We start from the raw sequence: 18,704 nt of genomic DNA on the forward strand, positions 1-18,704 counted from the left end.
TCGTGCTTATAACAGTCGTTCATTCATTCTTCGTAACGTCTTTTGAGAATAATAAGGTAACTCAGCATCTTTTTGAGAATCTATCTAGCGATGTAACATTCGTCCTATTTAACAGGAATGGGGACTGATCCTATCAAAAGATAGTGTCAAAACTTTTTAATGTTATGTGGTGGTTGCATCCCCTAAACCTTTGATTCAGACTGAATATCCGGCATACAGACTCACATTTATACTGGTATGAAACAATCATATCTCTTACCATTAACACTGAAATTTATCACGTACTGAGCTATCACGACCTTCTCTATTCCGGAAAAGTTGTCCCGAAATCACAATAAAGTCTTGTCTTTTCAAGTTAAGTTTAAAGCTTCATGTCAAGTCGTGTACTTCTAGTTAATTAAACTATATTTGAGTTGTGTTCTCAGGCCCAAGTTAAATAAAAAAACCAGTAACTAAAATAAAACTTTCTTTTCTCTAAAAAATGTAAGATTTGTAAGTTGATGACCAATGGAGCGGAGCAACCCACAGTGGCAACTGTTTAAGAATGGAGGCATAAGGTGTGCTCGCACTTGTTGTGTTGTGCACATAATGAGCATTTAGAGAGATATCAATAACTGGATTTACTCCATCCGAAACCTATAAGAAAATAATGGTAGATTGAATTTTATATTTCAATTATAAACCAAATAACTATTAGAACTACTGGAAAAAACATGATAAAATACCCACCACTAAGTCTAACCAAATTTCTACAGTAGTTTCCGGTTCTATCGCATAATCGTGAAGCACAAAATAAACCGATCTCTCATTCCACGTAGTTGATGTAGGAACTTCTTCGAGCAATGACCAGTTGGATAAAGTTACACCATCTCTCGGCGCAAACACTAGGCTCATATGGTCGGGCCCTGTCAAATTCAGATACAGCCGCCTTGATTCTGTAGTTGTGTCATTCCAAACACCTAAAAGTGCCGATGGTTGATACAACTGAACAGTTGGCACTTCATTTGGTATCCAAAAGCTCTTATTTCTGGAATGAAGTAATAATAGAATATGATTACGTACTTTCTGATAAATTAGGGACTTTAATCTTTATGGCCCAATACATGTCTTTGCAATATAAAAGATCCCTCTGAATAGCATGATAACTCACAACATGCCCATGTCTCTACCCTTCCAGATTGGAAGTCCACAGTAGATTGTATCCAGGCACGCGTCTGCTACGGTCGTAGCATTGCTGTATTCAGATATGTACTTCTCAACTGTTCTGGGACCGTTCCGATCTAGATTTTGAATCCAGAATCCCCCATCATTATACGTTACATTCCCATTAATATCATACATAGTTCTTTCTGTATGCTGAAATTACACGTTCAGGTTATATTAGTCAGTTGCAAGTATTGATAAGGATTCGGGAGTTTGTATCCTGATTGAGTGAAACTACGAATACAAGCCAAAGAATAATTTAGTACCAATTGTTGAAACTTGAGAGTGTATGAACAAGTAGATTTGACAGGAACTTACAATAAGCCAAAACCGTTGTGGCTTTGGGCTTGTGCGATCAACTGTGTATGGAAAACCGTACGTCGTGACAGTAGCTGCTAAGATAGTGATAACAGCAGCTAATGAAAACCCAAGTACTAAAACCTGTGGCCTTCGAACGACAGCTATCAAAGGCGTCCAAAAACAGCCAATCATTGAAGTGATCGCAGCCATAATCAGGGATATGTAGAGATCAGGAGTAATATCAGATCCTGATCTTCCCATTATTGGTAAAAAACTGGTCATCATCGATCCGAGCCAAAGTAAATACAGAGTTGGAATGAAGAGCCCAACGCCGATAAAAATCGCGAGCCAAACTCTGACTAAAAGTAAAGATAGTATTAAAAATGAATAATTTAATGAATAAACTTTCATTGGTAAATTTTTCTTATTTCAAGCCATCCTCAAGATGTAAATACTGTCCAGAAAATTAACGTAAACTTGTCACCTATTCAAGGTTTTATTCAGATCGCTTCATTATATTAACTATTAGAAATTGAACGAACGGATGAAGATCATGTAATTTGTTACTATATTCAATGAATTAAATGAAAATTGAAATTTGGAGTACTAAGATTTCTTATACACTAACCAAGTCTTTGCAGCTTCAATATTGAAGTAATAATGTTGGCTGCAGATACAAATCCAACAATTATAGCTATTACATATGCTGATTTCAAACCATAAATTGTCAATGCAATCAGAATGATTGCCCATAACATTCCTACGGCCTGAGTATTTAGCTGTACTCGTTGTCCAGTACCTAAACGGCTCTGAAAATGAAATATCTTTATAAGTAGCAGCAGAGTCAAATTTTTACCTGTGAAACTTTTAACTTATTTACCTGGTCAAATGAAATTTTTTTTTAAAAACATCGCCAATCGGTAATTCTTTGCATCAAATTATCTAATAATATTATCAACTTTAAGTAATCGATTCAATTTCTATAAAATAAAAAATTGAGCAAAATTGCCGAACTAACTGAGATCACCTGCTCTATAGGTTGAGCAGTCATCGCCCAATTAACACCCAGCATCGGAAGCATAGTCGGTACAACGAACAATCCAATCAATAGCCCTGGATTACTGTACCAGCTCATTGCATTATCTGTCCAGTCAAGCAGCATGCCAAAAAAGACAGATAGTCCAAATCCCAATAGAATCCCCAACATCTGGAAGAGGAAGCTTATTCCAAGACTTTTTGCCTTGTCTTTGATGCTGCATCCCGGAGTTGGCCAGAAAGGTGAAGCAAGAGCCAAAAGTGCCGTCAATACATTCAGTATAATCGCAATTGTCGTTGAATATCGAATAACAAACAATCCCAGGAAATCATAGTATACTGAATTACCCTCGACAGAACTTTCCAAAAGTTCTGGTGCATTACCTAGGGCTTTAATTAGTGCCAGCATGTTGTCTCCGGTGTGTTGATAGCATCCATCTGGGATTATTTGATAATCGTCATACAGCGTATGGTATACGTGGCCACCTGCGTAATAGGCCATATCCAGGCCATGAAGGTTTCCAAAATCTCGAAATATCCTAAAATCGGTATCAGATGGGACCAAGCCACTTTCAAACAAGTCAGTAATAACTGCCGACGCATGAGGATGAGGAACGGCGGAGGCATAATATGCGTCAAGCCACGGATCTTTTGGACCAGATTGAAAAAGTGCTTCTCTACCGCCAAATCCTGCCGAATCGTAGTTGAGGAATGCGCGTACATCTGCCGCCCAACGATGAGTAGTTACAAAGGCGTGAGACGCTTGCAATGGATTTTCTTCGGCACCGTTGAATAGAAAAATGATATCGTGAGTCAATGTAGTTTGACTTTGGGATAACACTCTAAGCACTTCGAGCATTGCTGCACAGTTTATGCCATTGTCACTTGCACCTGGACTGGAAGGATGAGAATCGTAATGACAATTGACCAGTAGAGCCACACTGGAATTGTCTCCATCTGACAATCTAGCGATGACATTGCCAACGTTGAGGTAAACGTTCGTAAATGAACGACGATTGGATATAAAATAAGCACCACTACCTCTTGCGACGTCAATTTGGACAGTCTTGTTATTTGTCGCTTCGGCCTGAATTTCTTGCAAAATATTGGTCAGGTACTCTACAGCCACAACTTCGTTCTCATAACTACCAACTACCTTCTCCCCTATTTCTGCCAACCCAATTAAATCAGACTTAGCTCTCTCGGTGATGAAGAGATCTTTGCCAGCTACTAAGTCATTTACTGTAAGTGGCGTTGGCAATCCATTGTAGAGGTAATGATGTAACGTCACATTGATCAACAATATTAACAATATCGCCAGACCACACCACAAACTTGGTATTAGATCTTTTCTTTTTCTCTCCTCATCGTACTCAGAACTATCTGACGTTACAGCATAAATAGCCTCGTTACGCCGTGGTAGCTTCACCATGCTGTATGCCGGGTCCTCACGAGTACGTCTGTAGCGTGCGTCTGTTCTTCTCTTTGGATCCTACAAAATTTGATTGAGAGAAAAATATTACAAAAAATTCTACATGCTTCAACTTGAAGAAAAATGGTCTCAAAAAAGCAAAATAGCTGTTAGTCCTTTAATTGCTTTAAGTTAGCACATGAAATAAATTTGAACGAAGTGATGCCTTCCTTCGCACTGAACTGAATCACATTATCACTAATTAAATTACCAATTTAAACTGAATTGGATCGAACAAGACTGATTGTTAAACACAAAACTAATGATTATCAAGATTCAGGTATTTTACTGATGCCTGCAATTACTATCAACTACTCTTTGATAATCTATCCAATATTTTCAATTGCTAGGAGCAAAATATAATTGTCGTGAATGCCAATCTTCAAAGACTGCGGAAACATTTTTGAAGACTAGTATCTGATGTTGTCAATTTGATTATATTATCTGGAGTGACAAAGCCAGAGGGTAATAGCCCATTGTAAATCATACAGATTAACTAATTGGAATGGTATCGCAGCAGGCTGTTATTGTAAAATTTCATTACATCAAAGGTATTCTATTGAGCAACATGCAGCATTGTTCAAGTACAACAATGATCCAATTTATTGTCTGTATTAAAACTACACACTAAGATATAGTATCCAAGGAAATCTATCTTCAGAAATGAATTGTCCTAATTTTGGCACCCTATAATATTCAAGGAAAGCATGATAAAAAAAACTTGTGCCACGTAGTCATTGAAAACTGTGATATGTCACTCTTTGTTAAACCAATAACTACCTGAATCTAACTTTAACTCAATGAAAACAAATAAAATATCGTTTCATTGAATAAAGGATGAGCGCATAGTTATCACAATGTGACAATCATTTGTAAAGCCTCCTACCAATATAGCATTCGAAAAATCAATTATCATCTTTGCAAGGATAAATGATTATACCAATTCTATATTATTTGCAATAAATCACATAATCTTGTTTTATTTATTCTTCCATCTCATTTCATGTTTGATCGAAATTCCCTAAATTTCAAATGTAATTTTTACAGCCTACAATATTATGCACTTTCAGTTTATTTTCAGATTAAACAAACTTTCAATATTACATCGTTGCTCATGGCACTGCGTGTAGTAAATCAATCATTTTATTCTCTGACTAACAAAACTATCACACTGTTGAATTCGTATAGATCGAGTTTACATTTTCAGGATCGTGATAACATCAGTGATTGTGAGTGCTGTTACGATTTCTATAAAGTGGCAAATGCTATGAAGTGTAAGATTATCGCACATGATAATCATGTTTCGCCAAATACGTATAAGACTAACATGACATGTGAATTTTGTTGCGAAGCTTCGTGAAAGAAAATTCACATCCACAGTATTAGATGACTGATAATATAAAACGTTAATCAAAGCCTAAAATCGATTTACTTGGTTAAACAGGTAAATGAATAATCATTTGAATCAACAATTAACCAAGGCAAATTTATTAATTTTTTCTGCAATAGTTCATGGAATAATGACAAATGTTTATTTCAACATACTTATAAGTAATAAGTACAAATGAATCGAATGCATGTACACATTCTGGGTCATCATAACTGTACATACTTCTTAGATTACAAAATTTAATGACAAAGATTCATTTGTTACAGGCAAAATATTTAACACCGATTGTGTACTCATTTTTTCAGCTGTGACCAACAATATTCAAGAAATCAGTTTGCATACGACAAAATATAATATTTCTCAACACAAAACATGAATAGTTTTGCGTTTATTACGGAGGATAATCTCTTGCGAAACTGTAGAATATGTACCAGAATTTTTAAATAATAATGCATATCGTAACCGCTAACTTTTTTCCTAGTCATCTATGTATATACGTAGGTAAATGTTATGTATAATTTGCCTCGACTCGGCGTGGATCATTGCATTGTTATCATTTCTATCGATCAACTTACCGCCATTGCCACTTATTCGATGAAAATTATTCAGTTAATAAAAAAGAAAAAGAAAATGATTTGCGTAAAATCGTAGGAATGCAGAAGAGCTGCAGTGGCGCTGGTTTTAAATTATTTGAAACGACAAAAATTCATTCTGCGTTACTGAGAAGAAAATTGTTAATATTGTAACAAAAACTAAAAACGAAGGCGTTCAAAATCCGGTAATCGCCCCTGGATTGAGATAAAGTCTATTGCCACCGTCGCTGACTGAAGTCATCGTTTAATCATCGCAGTTCTTGGTTAACACCGCATCCGTACAATCGTGATCATCGTGATACAATCCAGAAAGTACGGTTATGGCGGAGACCAAACCACAGACTAAATAAACATAACGCTTCGGAAACGAAATAAACGACAAATCAACCGGTTCCAGCGACTCTTCACAGATAGCACTTGCTTTCTGCGATGCCAGATTTTCCCGGCCTTCCCCACTCTATCGATATATTTCTATGTTCTGCACGATGTCAACAAGAAAATGAAAGGTTCACTAACCTTAAACTTGTTCAAATGTTGGGAAAATAAATAACGGCATCATGCGCGGAATCAATAACTTAGTCCGTATTATTCTATCCGGTAAATCGATAAACGCGCGAAGATCGTATTCGGAAAAGTTTTACACTTTGGGTAATAAGTTATTAAATGTAAGTCCGACGTTCGGCATAACCTCTCGTCGCTTTACCCAAAACGCCGATGATGCAGAGACAATTTGTAATGTGGGAACAATAGGTCACGTAGATCATGGGAAAACTACTTTGACAGCTGCTATAACTAAGGTTCTATCCTCCGAAAATGACGATTCCAAATATGTATCTTATGGTGAGATAGACAAGGCACCCGAAGAGAAGGCTAGGGGTATAACCATCAATATTGCGCACGTTGGCTACAGGACAAAAGCAAGGCGATATGCTCATACCGATTGTCCCGGTCATTCAGACTTTGTAAAAAATATGATTAGCGGAGCTTCACAAATGGATGGTGCAATATTGGTGGTTGCAGCTACTGATGGCACAATGCCACAGACTCGAGAACACTTGCTTCTAGCTAAACAAGTTGGCATAAAAGAGATTGTCGTGTTTGTAAATAAGGTAAAACTGCGTTCAAAAAATTTCATATACATGCCTGAATAAAATTCAAATGGTATCAAATTGTAGAATGAACTTTCCATGTTTAGGCAGATATTGCAGATATGGAGATGTTAGAGCTAGTCGAGATTGAAACCAGGGAATTGCTGACAGATATTGGATTCGATGGAATTAATAGCCCTGTCGTATATGGGTCTGCACTCCGAGCGCTCCAAGGAGATATGTCAGATTTTGGAGTTCCTTCTGTCAGAAAGCTGCTTGATGTTGTAGACAGTTATATCACGACTCCTACACGAGATTACAAATCACCATTTATTTTACCTATAGATAATGCTTTCACAGTTCCTGGTAGAGGTACGGTTGTCGTAGGTACTTTGAAACAAGGAACATTGAAAAAGAACGCTAATGCCAATTTACTCGGCTTTGACGAGGAGATTCCGACCACTATTGGAGATATACAGGTAAACCAAAAGGGTAAACCGGTAGATACAGTCTGCTAAGATTTTACGATACTATAAGAATGTTAAACCTCTGTTCAGATTTTCAAACAAAGTGTTCTAGAAGCAAAAGCAGGAGAAAATGTTGGAGTCTTAATTCGAGGCATTAAAATCAGCAGAGTGCAAACAGGCATGCTGCTGTGTGCAGCTAACTCACTGTCTGTAAGCAATCACTATGCAGCCCAAATATATTTATTAACCAAACGTGAAGGTGGGCGGAAAAAACCCATGCAGGTATTGTGAGAAAATAATAATAATAATAATAATAATAATTACAATTGTAAAAATGCTGAAATTTTTAATATATTCATATTTGAATTAACATTTTGATTGATTTTCATATAGGCTTCAGGATATATTCAACCATTGTATAGTTCCACCTGGCACATAACATGCAGAGTTGATCTCAAGTTACCCGATGGTACCGAGCTACTGATGCCTGGAGAACATGCAGAGGCAAGATTAACGTTAATGAGAAAAATGCCGTTTTTGGAGGGACAAGCGTTCACTATTCGAGAAAACAAATGTACTGTGATAACTGGAATCGTTACTAAGCAACTGGATAGTATTCCAGTTATTAACAGAAAACTTAAAAAGGTACAGCTTTCTAAATGAAAAAAAGCAATATTTTATTATCACTGTACAGTGCACTGACTTGATAAATCTAATCACTGATCGTGAAATTGATCTGTGACTATGTATCAACGCGATCTTTCTCCACATAATTAATTCATGCCAGCATATACCAGAATTGCAGTACATCGTCTCATTTCTAGTGAGAAGGAATTGTAATATATGTACATCTGAACGATGTTTGGAAAGTGTATAAATAAAATGTTATAGTTGCGAATTATAAATTTCCCGATTATTATCTTATGACAAAAATACAATCATTCACGTAATACTGAAGTGTGAATAAATAGGTAAGTGTAAATGAAAATATAACAATAGTGGATACTTTACATTTTATTAAAGTCCAACATGTAACGTACAGTATGTATTTGTTTGACTATCGTGTTGTCTATCGTTCGAATGTGGAATTATTTTTTATTTATCAAATTCTTGTGTATCTTCACTTGGTTCTCGCAGGATTGGCTCCTCGTTAAACCTTTTTCGATCAGTTATATTACAAATCTAATCTCTTAATACCGGCTGCCAACAGGGCGCAAATAACATGTATTTTCATATAAAAAATGAACAAAAGTACACGGTATCTGGACCAGTTATTTGCAGAGCGCAACCTAAGACGAGTGGTTACTTAGCTAGTGATGGCTTTGAACTGATGTCTGGTGTTGAATATTAACCTACGCGGCGAAAGAGGCCAGGAAGTCGGTGACAATCTTCTTCAATTTCGCGTCCGAAGCTTCACTGATGTGGTTCTCCTTTGCGATGGTCGCCAACAATTCCTTTTCACTCGCCCTAAAGAAAAGAATTCATAATATGAAAACGCTGTAACTCTTTACACTTGACCCATGCATCGATAAAGAATGATACAGATGTAGGATCAGCTGCTAAACCACGAACATAAATTACAAAAACATCTTCTAAACAATTTACTTTATATGGGCGAGGAATTCCTTCTCAAAGGCAGTGATTTTGGCTGGGTCCATTTTGTCTAGGTATCCACGGACACCACAGTAGATAACTGCTACCTGCTCTTCAATGGCCATGGGTACTGAAAATCATATTACATTATTTCAATCTCAATCCATTGGCATTCTCGTTCGCCAAGTAACGTTCTCTAAAGAACACTATTATCAAGATTACACAACTTTCATAAACAAGAAATCTCGAATTTACCATATTGCCCCTGTTTCAGCAGTTCTGTGAGTCTGACACCTCGGTTCAACAGCTGTTGGGTTGCAGCGTCCAAGTCAGATCCAAACTGGGCAAAAGCAGCCACCTCACGGTACTGCGCAAGCTCAAGCTTCATAGATCCGGCTACCTATTTTTTCAGAACAATATGTGTCCGGTAATAACTAATTCAAAGATTAGAAAACGCTTCAAATTTCATTAGATTACTTGCTTATTTCCGAAGTCATTTTAAATTGAAATTACCTGTTTCATCGCCTTGGTCTGCGCAGCAGAACCTACACGGGACACGGAGAGACCGACGTTGATGGCTGGGCGAATACCCTTGTAGAACAATTCAGTTTCCAAGAAGATTTGACCGTCAGTGATGGAAATGACATTGGTTGGGATGTAAGCAGATACGTCACCAGCCTGAGTTTCAATGACTGGAAGAGCCGTAAGTGAGCCTCCGCCATGAGCCTCGCTCATCTTGGCTGCTCTCTCCAAGAGACGGGAGTGGAGGTAGAATACATCACCAGGGTAAGCCTCACGGCCAGGGGGTCTCCTCAGAAGTAGAGACATTTGACGGTAGGCAACGGCTTGCTTCGACAAATCGTCGTAGATGATCAGAGCGTGTTTTCCATTGTCCCTAAGTATCAAGTTCCAGTTAATACAAAGTAATTTTTACTGCAGAAACTTCTTCCTCAAGAAAATCCTGAATTTTAGTCATAAAATTCGTGCCAACGCCAGCTTTTGCATTATAAACAAAGTCAATTTTCAATGTATACCTAAAGAACTCTCCCATGGCGCAACCAGAGTATGGAGCCAAGTACTGGAGTGGGGCGGCGTCAGAAGCAGTGGCAGAAACAATAATGGTGTAATTGATTGCACCGGCATCAGTGAGTCGCTTGACAATCTGGGCGACAGTAGATCGCTTCTGACCAATGGCGACGTAGATACAATACAACTTCTTCTTCTCATCAGCACCAGCATTGAATCGTTGTTGATTGATAATGGTATCAATGGCCAGAGCAGTCTTTCCGGTCTGCCTGTCACCAATGATCAACTCACGCTGACCTCGACCAATTGGTACCAACGAGTCTACAGCCTTAATTCCAGTCTGCATAGGCTCACGTACGGAAACTCTGAAAATGAAATAAATTCATACTTTCTGAATTTCGACCGTCATTTTACGTTACAATTAAACTTTCCCAAAGTTAAATTTCCAATCAACATATTATTACTCAGTGAGAATCACCATATTATAGAAAATAAGTAGTCGTTTGTATGGATTGTTGTCAATGGTTAAAATTTTTTTACATGACAATCCCCTTTAACCGTGATCTTAATTATTCAACCTTTTCAGCTGACATTCTTATATTTTATACATTGATTCTCAATCACCTGGGAATGATACCAGGGGCTTTGGTACCAATACGGAAACGGAGTTTGCCGTCAATAGCTCCTTTGCCGTCAATGGCGTTACCCAAAGCATCTACTACACGTCCTAGCAGTTGTTCTCCAACAGGAACGTCAACAATGGCTCCAGTACGCTTGACGACGTCTCCTTCCTTGATCAGCCTATCATTACCGAATACTACAACACCAACGTTGTCAGGCTCCAAATTCAAGGCCATACCCTTCAGACCAGAGGAGAATTCCACCATCTCATCAGCCTGGATGTTCTTCAGACCGTAAACACGGGCAATACCATCACCAATACTCATTACACGACCAGTTTCTTCCAAGTCTGTCTGTAATTTAAATTTCAGTTAGAAACTATTCTAGAGTTCGATAACTCTAAATATATGGATAAAAATTATATACATCTTATACCAATTTTGCTTCTGAGAATTCTCTGAGACAATTTACGAATAAACTGGTATCTTGGAATTTCTCGAAATATTTCATGGGATTGAGGGTATCACCAGATAGAAACTCACTTTGGGTGCAGCACCAAGAATGCGTTCCTCCAAGATGGAAGAGATCTCGGCAGAGCGACGACTGCATGATACATGATATTTACGAGCAGCATATCCGATGATTGGCCAGTTGACCTGTAAATGTTAATAAAGAATTTTTTTTATGAAGAAAAATTTTGTCACTGCAGATGAGGTCGATGACTATTACATAACGACTTATTCTTGTTTATGTAATATAGCATTTAACGTGTAACGTGTTCGGCGAACGGTATTGGCAACCGGATTGATCTTAGTCAGTCTCAACTTAATCGTACGACTATTGTTAATTCAATAGTAAGTGCAACACTGCATTGCGGAAATTGGAGAGACAGATGAAGTGCGATTATATTACGACACCCGTGAAAAATGTCGGCTAGCACAGACGAGCCGTAAATAAGGTGCAATTCGATATTATTTACACAAAATTCATTCCGGCAATCGACAACGTACCTGAACAGTTGCGTTAGGCAGCTGCCTCGCAGCGGAGGCAGCTAAACGTAGAGATAATAAAGCCATTTCTGTCTTCGATGCCCGTCGACCGTACCACGGAGCCAAAGATGGAGAACGGTCAAGACAGGGGCGAGCAGAAGGAACCTTCGGTTCTAACCCCACTGCTCCTACCTTGACTTCCGGTCCCGGAAATATCGAACAGCGACAGAACCAGGAACTACACTTGAACCCAAAATTCGGAATCCTTCAGCTATTCCTCACGATATTTGGAAACAATTATTTTAGGTTTGATTCAGTTTTCGTTAAAAATTATTTAAAATACTTCCCCACAGACTGTTTTGTTTTCTATACCAGTTGTCGTATTTTAGCTGTTAATTTTAAATTGAATGTGATAGAAGATCAGCTTTGTTGTCGAGACTACAAAAATGGCGTCACATAGTCGATATTGTATTTTAATTTCTAGTCGTATTTTCGAGGCTTTTTACGCGTTGCGACGATGAAAAGCATTAGACGGTATCTTTAATCTCGAAGTACCTGATACGTTGAAACTTTTCCATTCTGCGTGCGTTGAAAAAATCGATTTATTTTCAAAATTGGTATCTCGTAGGCAGTTCATGTGTTCGGTAATGTTCGTGTTTGTTCGTGTGGTTTCTCGCATCGGCGCCAAATTTTATTATTATCGATGTATTGATTAATATTGTTGACAGTTCCTAGGATTTAAAATGTTCCATAGTTAATAAAAAGTTGAAAAACGAAAGGCAATTAGGGGGCACAGGTTATACGGAAACAATAATTTGTGCTGTATTCTCTGCCTCATTTATGACGGCGATAACATTAAGGATTTACTAGTGTTTCTGACAGGACACGCCCAGGATATAATTGGAAAATCTGAAAGCATGGATTCTGCTACTGAATTAGAACAGATCGAAACTTTAGCCAAGGAAGCAGAAACTTTAAAATTACGCCTCGACGATGAGAGGCAAAAACTAAACGATGTTACACGTAATTATAAACTCAGATTAAAACATTTTATTACTTCAAAAAATATTCATCAGCAGTAAAAAACTGCAATAAATCGATTATCTGCTATCTGTCAAACTCCATAATACACATTTTGTCAAGTACAATTGTGCGTGTTTACACAAAAACTAATTCAATTGCTCACCTGTCACATTTTGTATTTTTTAGTCGCCTCCGTAGCGGACAGACTGGAATCTATAAATTGTATGAACGTGAAGCCACGTCGTATACTGAAAGGGCATCAAGCTAAAGTTTTATGCTCAGACTGGTCTCCAGACAAGCGACACATCGTTTCTTCTTCACAGGTTCGAATTGCTGCTGTTATAAACCAATGCATACTTTGAAGAATTCAGCTGTAATCCATAAATATATATAAACGATTTCCTTGATACGCAGGATGGAAAAATGATAATATGGGACGCATTTACTACAAATAAAGAACATGCGGTAACCATGCCTACAACCTGGGTAATGGCTTGCGCATATGCCCCTAGCGGTACTCTTGTAGCTTGTGGGTAGGTAACAATGAAACATTTGGAAAACCGAGTTTTATTAAGGCTATTGGCAAAATCCAAGATTACTCGTGTGCAAAATCGTCAATACTCGAACACAAAGTTGAATTAATTTTCTAAAGACTTAACTGCTGGCAATGGCCTGGTAAATTTGCACGTCATTTTTACCACAGAGACGTTACAAGGGTTTATCAGATTTTGCATTTTTTCCAGGGGCCTTGATAACAAAGTAACGGTATACCCGCTCAGTTTAGAGGATGATGTTTCTGCGCGGAAGAAAACAGTCGGTACTCATACCTCGTACATGTCGTGCTGTGCGTTTCCTAATAGTGATCAACAAATTCTGACTGGTAGCGGGGACAGCACATGCGCTCTATGGGATGTGGAAAGTGGACAGCTGCTACAAAATTTTCACGGACATTCTGGCGACGTTATGTCTCTAGATTTGGCTCCCAGTGAAACGGGAAATACTTTTGTTTCTGGTAGCTGTGACAAAATGGTACTCATATGGGACATGAGAAGTGGACAATGTGTGCAAAGCTTTCAGGGACATCGTTCAGACGTTAATTCGGTACATTGTGATACAAATTTTACACACACTTTCTGTTTATGAGTTTCACATGATTAACAGATCTCACTGTCATATGCGTTACGTTTCAGGTCCGGTTTCATCCAAGCGGCGATGCAGTGGCAACAGGTTCTGACGATGCTACCTGTCGACTATTCGATTTACGAGCAGACAAGGAAGTTGCTGTTTATGCGAAAGAAAGTATTATTTTTGGTGCCAATGCGGTAGATCTCAGCATCAGCGGTCGTCTTCTTTTCGCTGGATATAATGACTACACTGTTAATGCTTGGGACACCCTTAAGTGCCAGAGAGTCGCGCTGCTCTACGGTCACGAAAATCGTGTTTCTTGTTTACGTATCTCACCCGATGGTACAGCACTCTCGACGGGAAGCTGGGATGCAACGCTTCGAGTCTGGGCTTAGTAATCTTGTATTGGGCATCGCTTCGGCCCTGTTCATAAATTTATATTAAGTCAGAATGGTGCAAAGTATTCAATCAAGCACATTGACTGGTTGTATTGATAATGGAACAAGCTGGTCTTGGCGTTTTGAGAATCTAAAGTGATTATATGAATTGAAGAAGAAAATGTCTCACACGCGTATATGACACTGAATTCAACTGCAATACTTGTACTACTTAGAGCACGTCTACAGAGAGGATGAATTATGTATCATGTATTATATAGTGCCATAGATTGAATTCATGTGCGACAATGTATGGAGTGCGAAATGTTATACAGATGATACTCTTATTGAACGTAAAACTGAGGGAGATTCCGTTAATTGGAAGAATATCAAACCCTATATGTTGACAAAGATTAATTTTTAAAGTGTAGTTACGAGTACGAAATATTAGATGAAAGTGAATGTCAAGTCGTTGTGTTCTTATTGTTATACATATTGTTATAATGTAATAAGACAGTAATGGCATAAAAAATGCTGAATATTATATCCACCTGTAATTGATCAGATATTTCAATGAAAAGGTAGAAATCGTTATCGAGTATGTAGATTATACAACCGTATTAATTGTATATTTCTGATTCATAATTTTAATAATTTTAATAAATATTTTGTTATCAGCGTTTTATTTTCTGGTATATATCTTACAACTAATCACTTGTCTTATATTAAGTAAAAAATTCAAAGATCAAACAAAGAAAGCATTATTGGGCAAACCCTCGCTAATTATAGGCATGCACATAGACGAAGCATTTCTCAATTCAACTTAAATATGCCAGTCACTCAGTCTGTTGTTGGTATTCCACTTTCTTGCACGATATTTCGATTGTTTTTGTATTACGATTAAATGACCATACGTTTTCAATCATACCGCAAATATTACCGCGCGGTGAATCTTTTTCATCGCAAATGAATCCGATAATAATATTTCTTCGAAATTACACCACAATTAAACCTCACTCTATTTTATTTAAAAACGTAGCCGGTTGCGCAGTCTCAAGTGCGCACGGATCGACTGTGACTGACTGCGACTCGCGGGGTATGCAACTGACTTTGCATTTTATTTGCATTCAAATATCGTGATTCGGAGGTTGTACAAAATATTTTAACCGAATACCTAAAAAACGTCGTTCACATTCCCCTTTACGGCGATATATTAAAAATGCCGTTGTACACCAGTAAGTCGCGTGAAATGAACACATTATTAAAACAAGAAAATCTAACCTATAAGCGGCTTGTAAAAATTTTTCGACACCGTATTGTATTCATTCTTTTTCAATACTTGCAGTCAAAGTTAAATGGGGCAAAGAACTTTTTCCTAATGTCGAAGTCAACACTGATGAAGAACCGATGCTCTTCAAGGCTCAGCTTTTTGCGCTTACCGGTGTTCAACCGGAGAGACAAAAGGTTATGCTAAAGGGAACCAGTTTGAAGGATGAAGACTGGGGAAACATGAAGCTTAAAGACGTAAGAACTCTTTCCAATTTCAACCTTTTTAACTACACTATTAATCTTTCAAAAAGTAGCAGTTTGTATCAATTGCAACACTCTTGTTTACTTGTCCTTTCTATGTCGCTTTTCATTTTCGGCTAGCTTTATATTGTTGTACCATAGATGATTCATTACATGTCACTAAATTCTTATGCTCGTTGGGCCTCTTTTGAAACAGGGCGTAACTGTTTTAATGATGGGGTCGAAAGAGGAAGATGTTCCAATTGAGCCGACGGAAAAGCCTTTATTTTTGGAGGATATGAACGAATCAGAATTGGCGACGGCCTTGGACCTGCCAGCTGGATTAACTAATCTTGGCAATACGTGTTACCTGAATGCGACTGTACAGTGTTTGAAGACAGTTCCAGAACTGCGAGAAGCTCTGAAAAAGTTTTCTGGTGGCCTCGCTACAGCTGGTAGCTCATCTTTGGTCCCTGCTCAGAGCATAACTGCAGCGTTAAGGGACCTGTACGAAACGATGGATAAAGGATCTTCGCTACCACCATTGGTCTTGGTCCAAACGTTGCATCTAGCCTTCCCTAGATTTGCTGAAAAATCTGAACATGGAGGATTCCAACAACAGGATGCTAGCGAATGCTGGACAGAGCTAGTGAGAATGTTGCAACAAAAACTGCCAGCTAAGGTACATTTTCATTTCACAACAATGTAATTCTTTCAAATAACCCAATGATCACATTAAAATGTCCCATATGTTGATAATGTTTTATCCTTATTTATAGGATGGTGCGTTGACATCTGAAGATGGTGCCCAAAGTTCTAGCAAACAGCGATCCGTTATTGAACAATATTTTGGCGGCACATTCGACACAGAGTTAAAATGCGTCGAGTCAGAGGATGAACCTCCGACAAAGGGCAAAGAGGACTTTTTGCAACTTAGTTGTTTTATTTCTACTGATGTCAAATACATGCACTCCGGATTGAGATCCAAAATGCAAGAGCAGATCACGAAACTATCACCAACGTTGAACCGGGATGCTGTATACACAAAAACAGTGAGTGAAGATACCAGAATTACTGAAATCTTGAGAATAGAAATTCCGTCACGATTTTATTTTATATCTGACTAACAAGATTAATGTATACAATATTTTCAGTCCAAGATCAGCAGACTTCCGGCCTACTTAACTGTACAATTTGTCCGTTTTTACTACAAAGAAAAGGAAGCGATCAACGCCAAGATTTTGAAGGATGTTAAATTTCCTCTAGATTTTGATGCTTTTGAATTATGCTCCAGTGAATTACAGAGTAAGCTGACGCCGATGCGTGATCGATTCAAAGAACACGAAGATAGTTTATTGGAAGAACAAAGGTCCGTTAAAGACAAGAAGGACATGGGTGACTCGATTAAAAAAAACGTAAAACAGGAACCGTATTGGTTTGCAGATGGTAAGTTACATGGTCATCATTGACAGAACTTTAACTTGAACAGAATTTTGGGTATATTCGATTTTCCTGCCAAGTTTAAAAAATCTGAAAACAAAGAAGCGTAAAAATTAAAAACACTCGCCAGCTGTAATAACTTAAAAAGTGTCTTCCCAATTTTCAGACTTGGGCTCAAACAATAGTGGGTACTACACGCTTCAAGCGGTTCTGACGCACAGAGGTCGATCAAGCAGTAGTGGTCATTATGTAGCATGGGTCCGTCAAAAAGGTGATACATGGTTGAAATGCGATGACGACGTGGTCAGCGCTGTAACAAGCGAGGATGTGTTGAAACTGAGTGGAGGTGGTGATTGGCATTGTGCTTACGTCCTGCTGTATGGTCCAAGAATTTTAGAAACACCCATTCCAGAGAGCAACTAATTTTTGTACACTAAAACAACGATAATTATTTAAATGCTAACGTAAACGAATATATATAGCCAAGTGAATCATCGAGAAAGTTTTAAATGATCAGAAGAGTGGGTAACCTAGGCTACAAAAAGATTCAAATTTTTTTATTTGGAACAAACTCTATTCGAAAAAACAAAATTTAAATAGATGTGTATTTCAGAGTGTGATTCTCGGAGCTGGCCGACGAACGTGCATGCCTTTTAAAAGATTATTATGTTTCATTATTTGTTCTAATTGAACAAAGTAGAAGCAATACAGTGAAACATGATTCGGTTACTGAAGACTTTATTTCAGAATGTTGTCTAAAGGGGAAAAAATGAAGTAATCGAATGCCAAGTGCTAAATTGTAAATGCAATTTAACAATCAGTTACTAGACCAGTAGAGCCAGGAATACTGGTTGCTGACTAATTAAATAATTTCAACATCTTTCAAGCTTCGTTTGAGGAATCAAACATCACCTCACTAAAATGAAGCAAACAACGCAAAATTATAACTGTCTGTAAAATAATGTATGATTGTAAGCCTTGAACGTGTTCTTTTCTAATAATAAAGTAACAGCTATTGTTTACAAACAAAAGTGAAAAAAATTTATTTTCTTCAATGTACGGATAAATAACGGTTATACAAGTAAAATATTATGTAATTCCGAAGATTATGACGGAGTAACTCAGAATACGAAGAAACGGGAGAAAATTTTTCGTGGATAAGGGTAATCGTAATCACAACAGAAAGTTTAACTGGGAACAAGTCTTTCTGTAAAGAAAAACTATTAATTTAGCAAATTCCTCTCAAGTTCAATAATTAATTTTTTCGTGATTTTCAACATTTTTTCGATACGGAGCAAAGGAGTGATTAAGAAAGTAATTTTATAATGAATGTATAAATACAAACAAACAAAACAACGTATGTAATTAATTATTTTAAAAAAATTATGGTTTCAAGAATTGCTTTAAAAAAGTTGATAATCTGGACTAAATAGATAAATTTTTCGGCTAGATGG

General features: G+C 37.6%; 5 protein-coding genes and 1 long non-coding RNA gene across 9 annotated transcripts; 3 read left to right on the top strand and 3 right to left on the bottom strand.

Moving 5' to 3' along the window:
- Positions 1-169: 169 nt before the first annotated feature.
- On the bottom strand, positions 170-6,323 carry LOC124305373 (endoplasmic reticulum metallopeptidase 1-like). Of its 4 annotated transcripts, none has more exons than XM_046764722.1 (7): positions 6,215-6,323; positions 2,522-4,030; positions 2,132-2,312; positions 1,522-1,862; positions 1,151-1,356; positions 730-1,027; positions 170-636 (listed from the first exon to the last, which is right to left on the bottom strand). In XM_046764722.1, exons 2-7 carry the CDS (start codon positions 3,968-3,970, stop codon positions 475-477), a joined length of 2,637 nt encoding a protein of 878 aa, XP_046620678.1. In that variant the 5' UTR covers positions 3,971-4,030; positions 6,215-6,323; the 3' UTR covers positions 170-474. The 4 variants fall into 4 exon arrangements, with proteins under 4 accessions (XP_046620678.1, XP_046620675.1, XP_046620676.1 ...); XM_046764719.1 differs by having other exon boundaries at positions 5,975-6,294; XM_046764720.1 differs by having other exon boundaries at positions 2,531-4,030; positions 5,975-6,293.
- A 107-nt stretch (positions 6,324-6,430) lies between these two features.
- LOC124305379 (elongation factor Tu-like) lies at positions 6,431-8,453 on the top strand. The gene is made up of 4 exons (XM_046764733.1): positions 6,431-7,101; positions 7,188-7,559; positions 7,638-7,829; positions 7,941-8,453. The coding sequence occupies exons 1-4, from the start codon at positions 6,550-6,552 to the stop codon at positions 8,208-8,210; spliced, it is 1,386 nt and encodes a 461-aa protein (XP_046620689.1). The 5' UTR covers positions 6,431-6,549; the 3' UTR covers positions 8,211-8,453.
- Positions 8,454-8,543: 90 nt separating this feature from the next.
- On the bottom strand, positions 8,544-11,958 carry LOC124305376 (ATP synthase subunit alpha, mitochondrial). The gene is made up of 8 exons (XM_046764724.1): positions 11,798-11,958; positions 11,330-11,443; positions 10,791-11,140; positions 10,175-10,531; positions 9,654-10,035; positions 9,396-9,540; positions 9,153-9,270; positions 8,544-9,014 (listed from the first exon to the last, which is right to left on the bottom strand). The coding sequence occupies exons 1-8, from the start codon at positions 11,861-11,863 to the stop codon at positions 8,900-8,902; spliced, it is 1,647 nt and encodes a 548-aa protein (XP_046620680.1). The 5' UTR covers positions 11,864-11,958; the 3' UTR covers positions 8,544-8,899.
- Positions 11,959-12,411: 453 nt separating this feature from the next.
- LOC124305385 (uncharacterized) lies at positions 12,412-15,299 on the bottom strand. Its single transcript, XR_006908373.1, has 3 exons — positions 15,230-15,299; positions 12,963-13,170; positions 12,412-12,507 (listed from the first exon to the last, which is right to left on the bottom strand). It is a non-coding gene; the product is annotated as an uncharacterized LOC124305385 (long non-coding RNA).
- LOC124305380 (guanine nucleotide-binding protein subunit beta-5) lies at positions 12,460-14,987 on the top strand. The gene is made up of 5 exons (XM_046764734.1): positions 12,460-12,799; positions 12,986-13,122; positions 13,214-13,332; positions 13,543-13,900; positions 13,990-14,987. The coding sequence occupies exons 1-5, from the start codon at positions 12,694-12,696 to the stop codon at positions 14,317-14,319; spliced, it is 1,050 nt and encodes a 349-aa protein (XP_046620690.1). The 5' UTR covers positions 12,460-12,693; the 3' UTR covers positions 14,320-14,987.
- A 55-nt stretch (positions 15,300-15,354) lies between the features above and the next one.
- Positions 15,355-17,891, top strand: LOC124305378 (ubiquitin carboxyl-terminal hydrolase 14). Its single transcript, XM_046764732.1, has 6 exons — positions 15,355-15,536; positions 15,647-15,825; positions 16,028-16,492; positions 16,590-16,862; positions 16,965-17,256; positions 17,417-17,891. The coding sequence occupies exons 1-6, from the start codon at positions 15,521-15,523 to the stop codon at positions 17,671-17,673; spliced, it is 1,482 nt and encodes a 493-aa protein (XP_046620688.1). The 5' UTR covers positions 15,355-15,520; the 3' UTR covers positions 17,674-17,891.
- The last annotated feature ends 813 nt before the right edge of the window (positions 17,892-18,704 follow it).

The sequence above is a fragment of the Neodiprion virginianus genome, chromosome 5 (assembly GCF_021901495.1).
Source record: "Neodiprion virginianus isolate iyNeoVirg1 chromosome 5, iyNeoVirg1.1, whole genome shotgun sequence".
Lineage (NCBI taxonomy): Eukaryota > Metazoa > Arthropoda > Insecta > Hymenoptera > Diprionidae > Neodiprion > Neodiprion virginianus.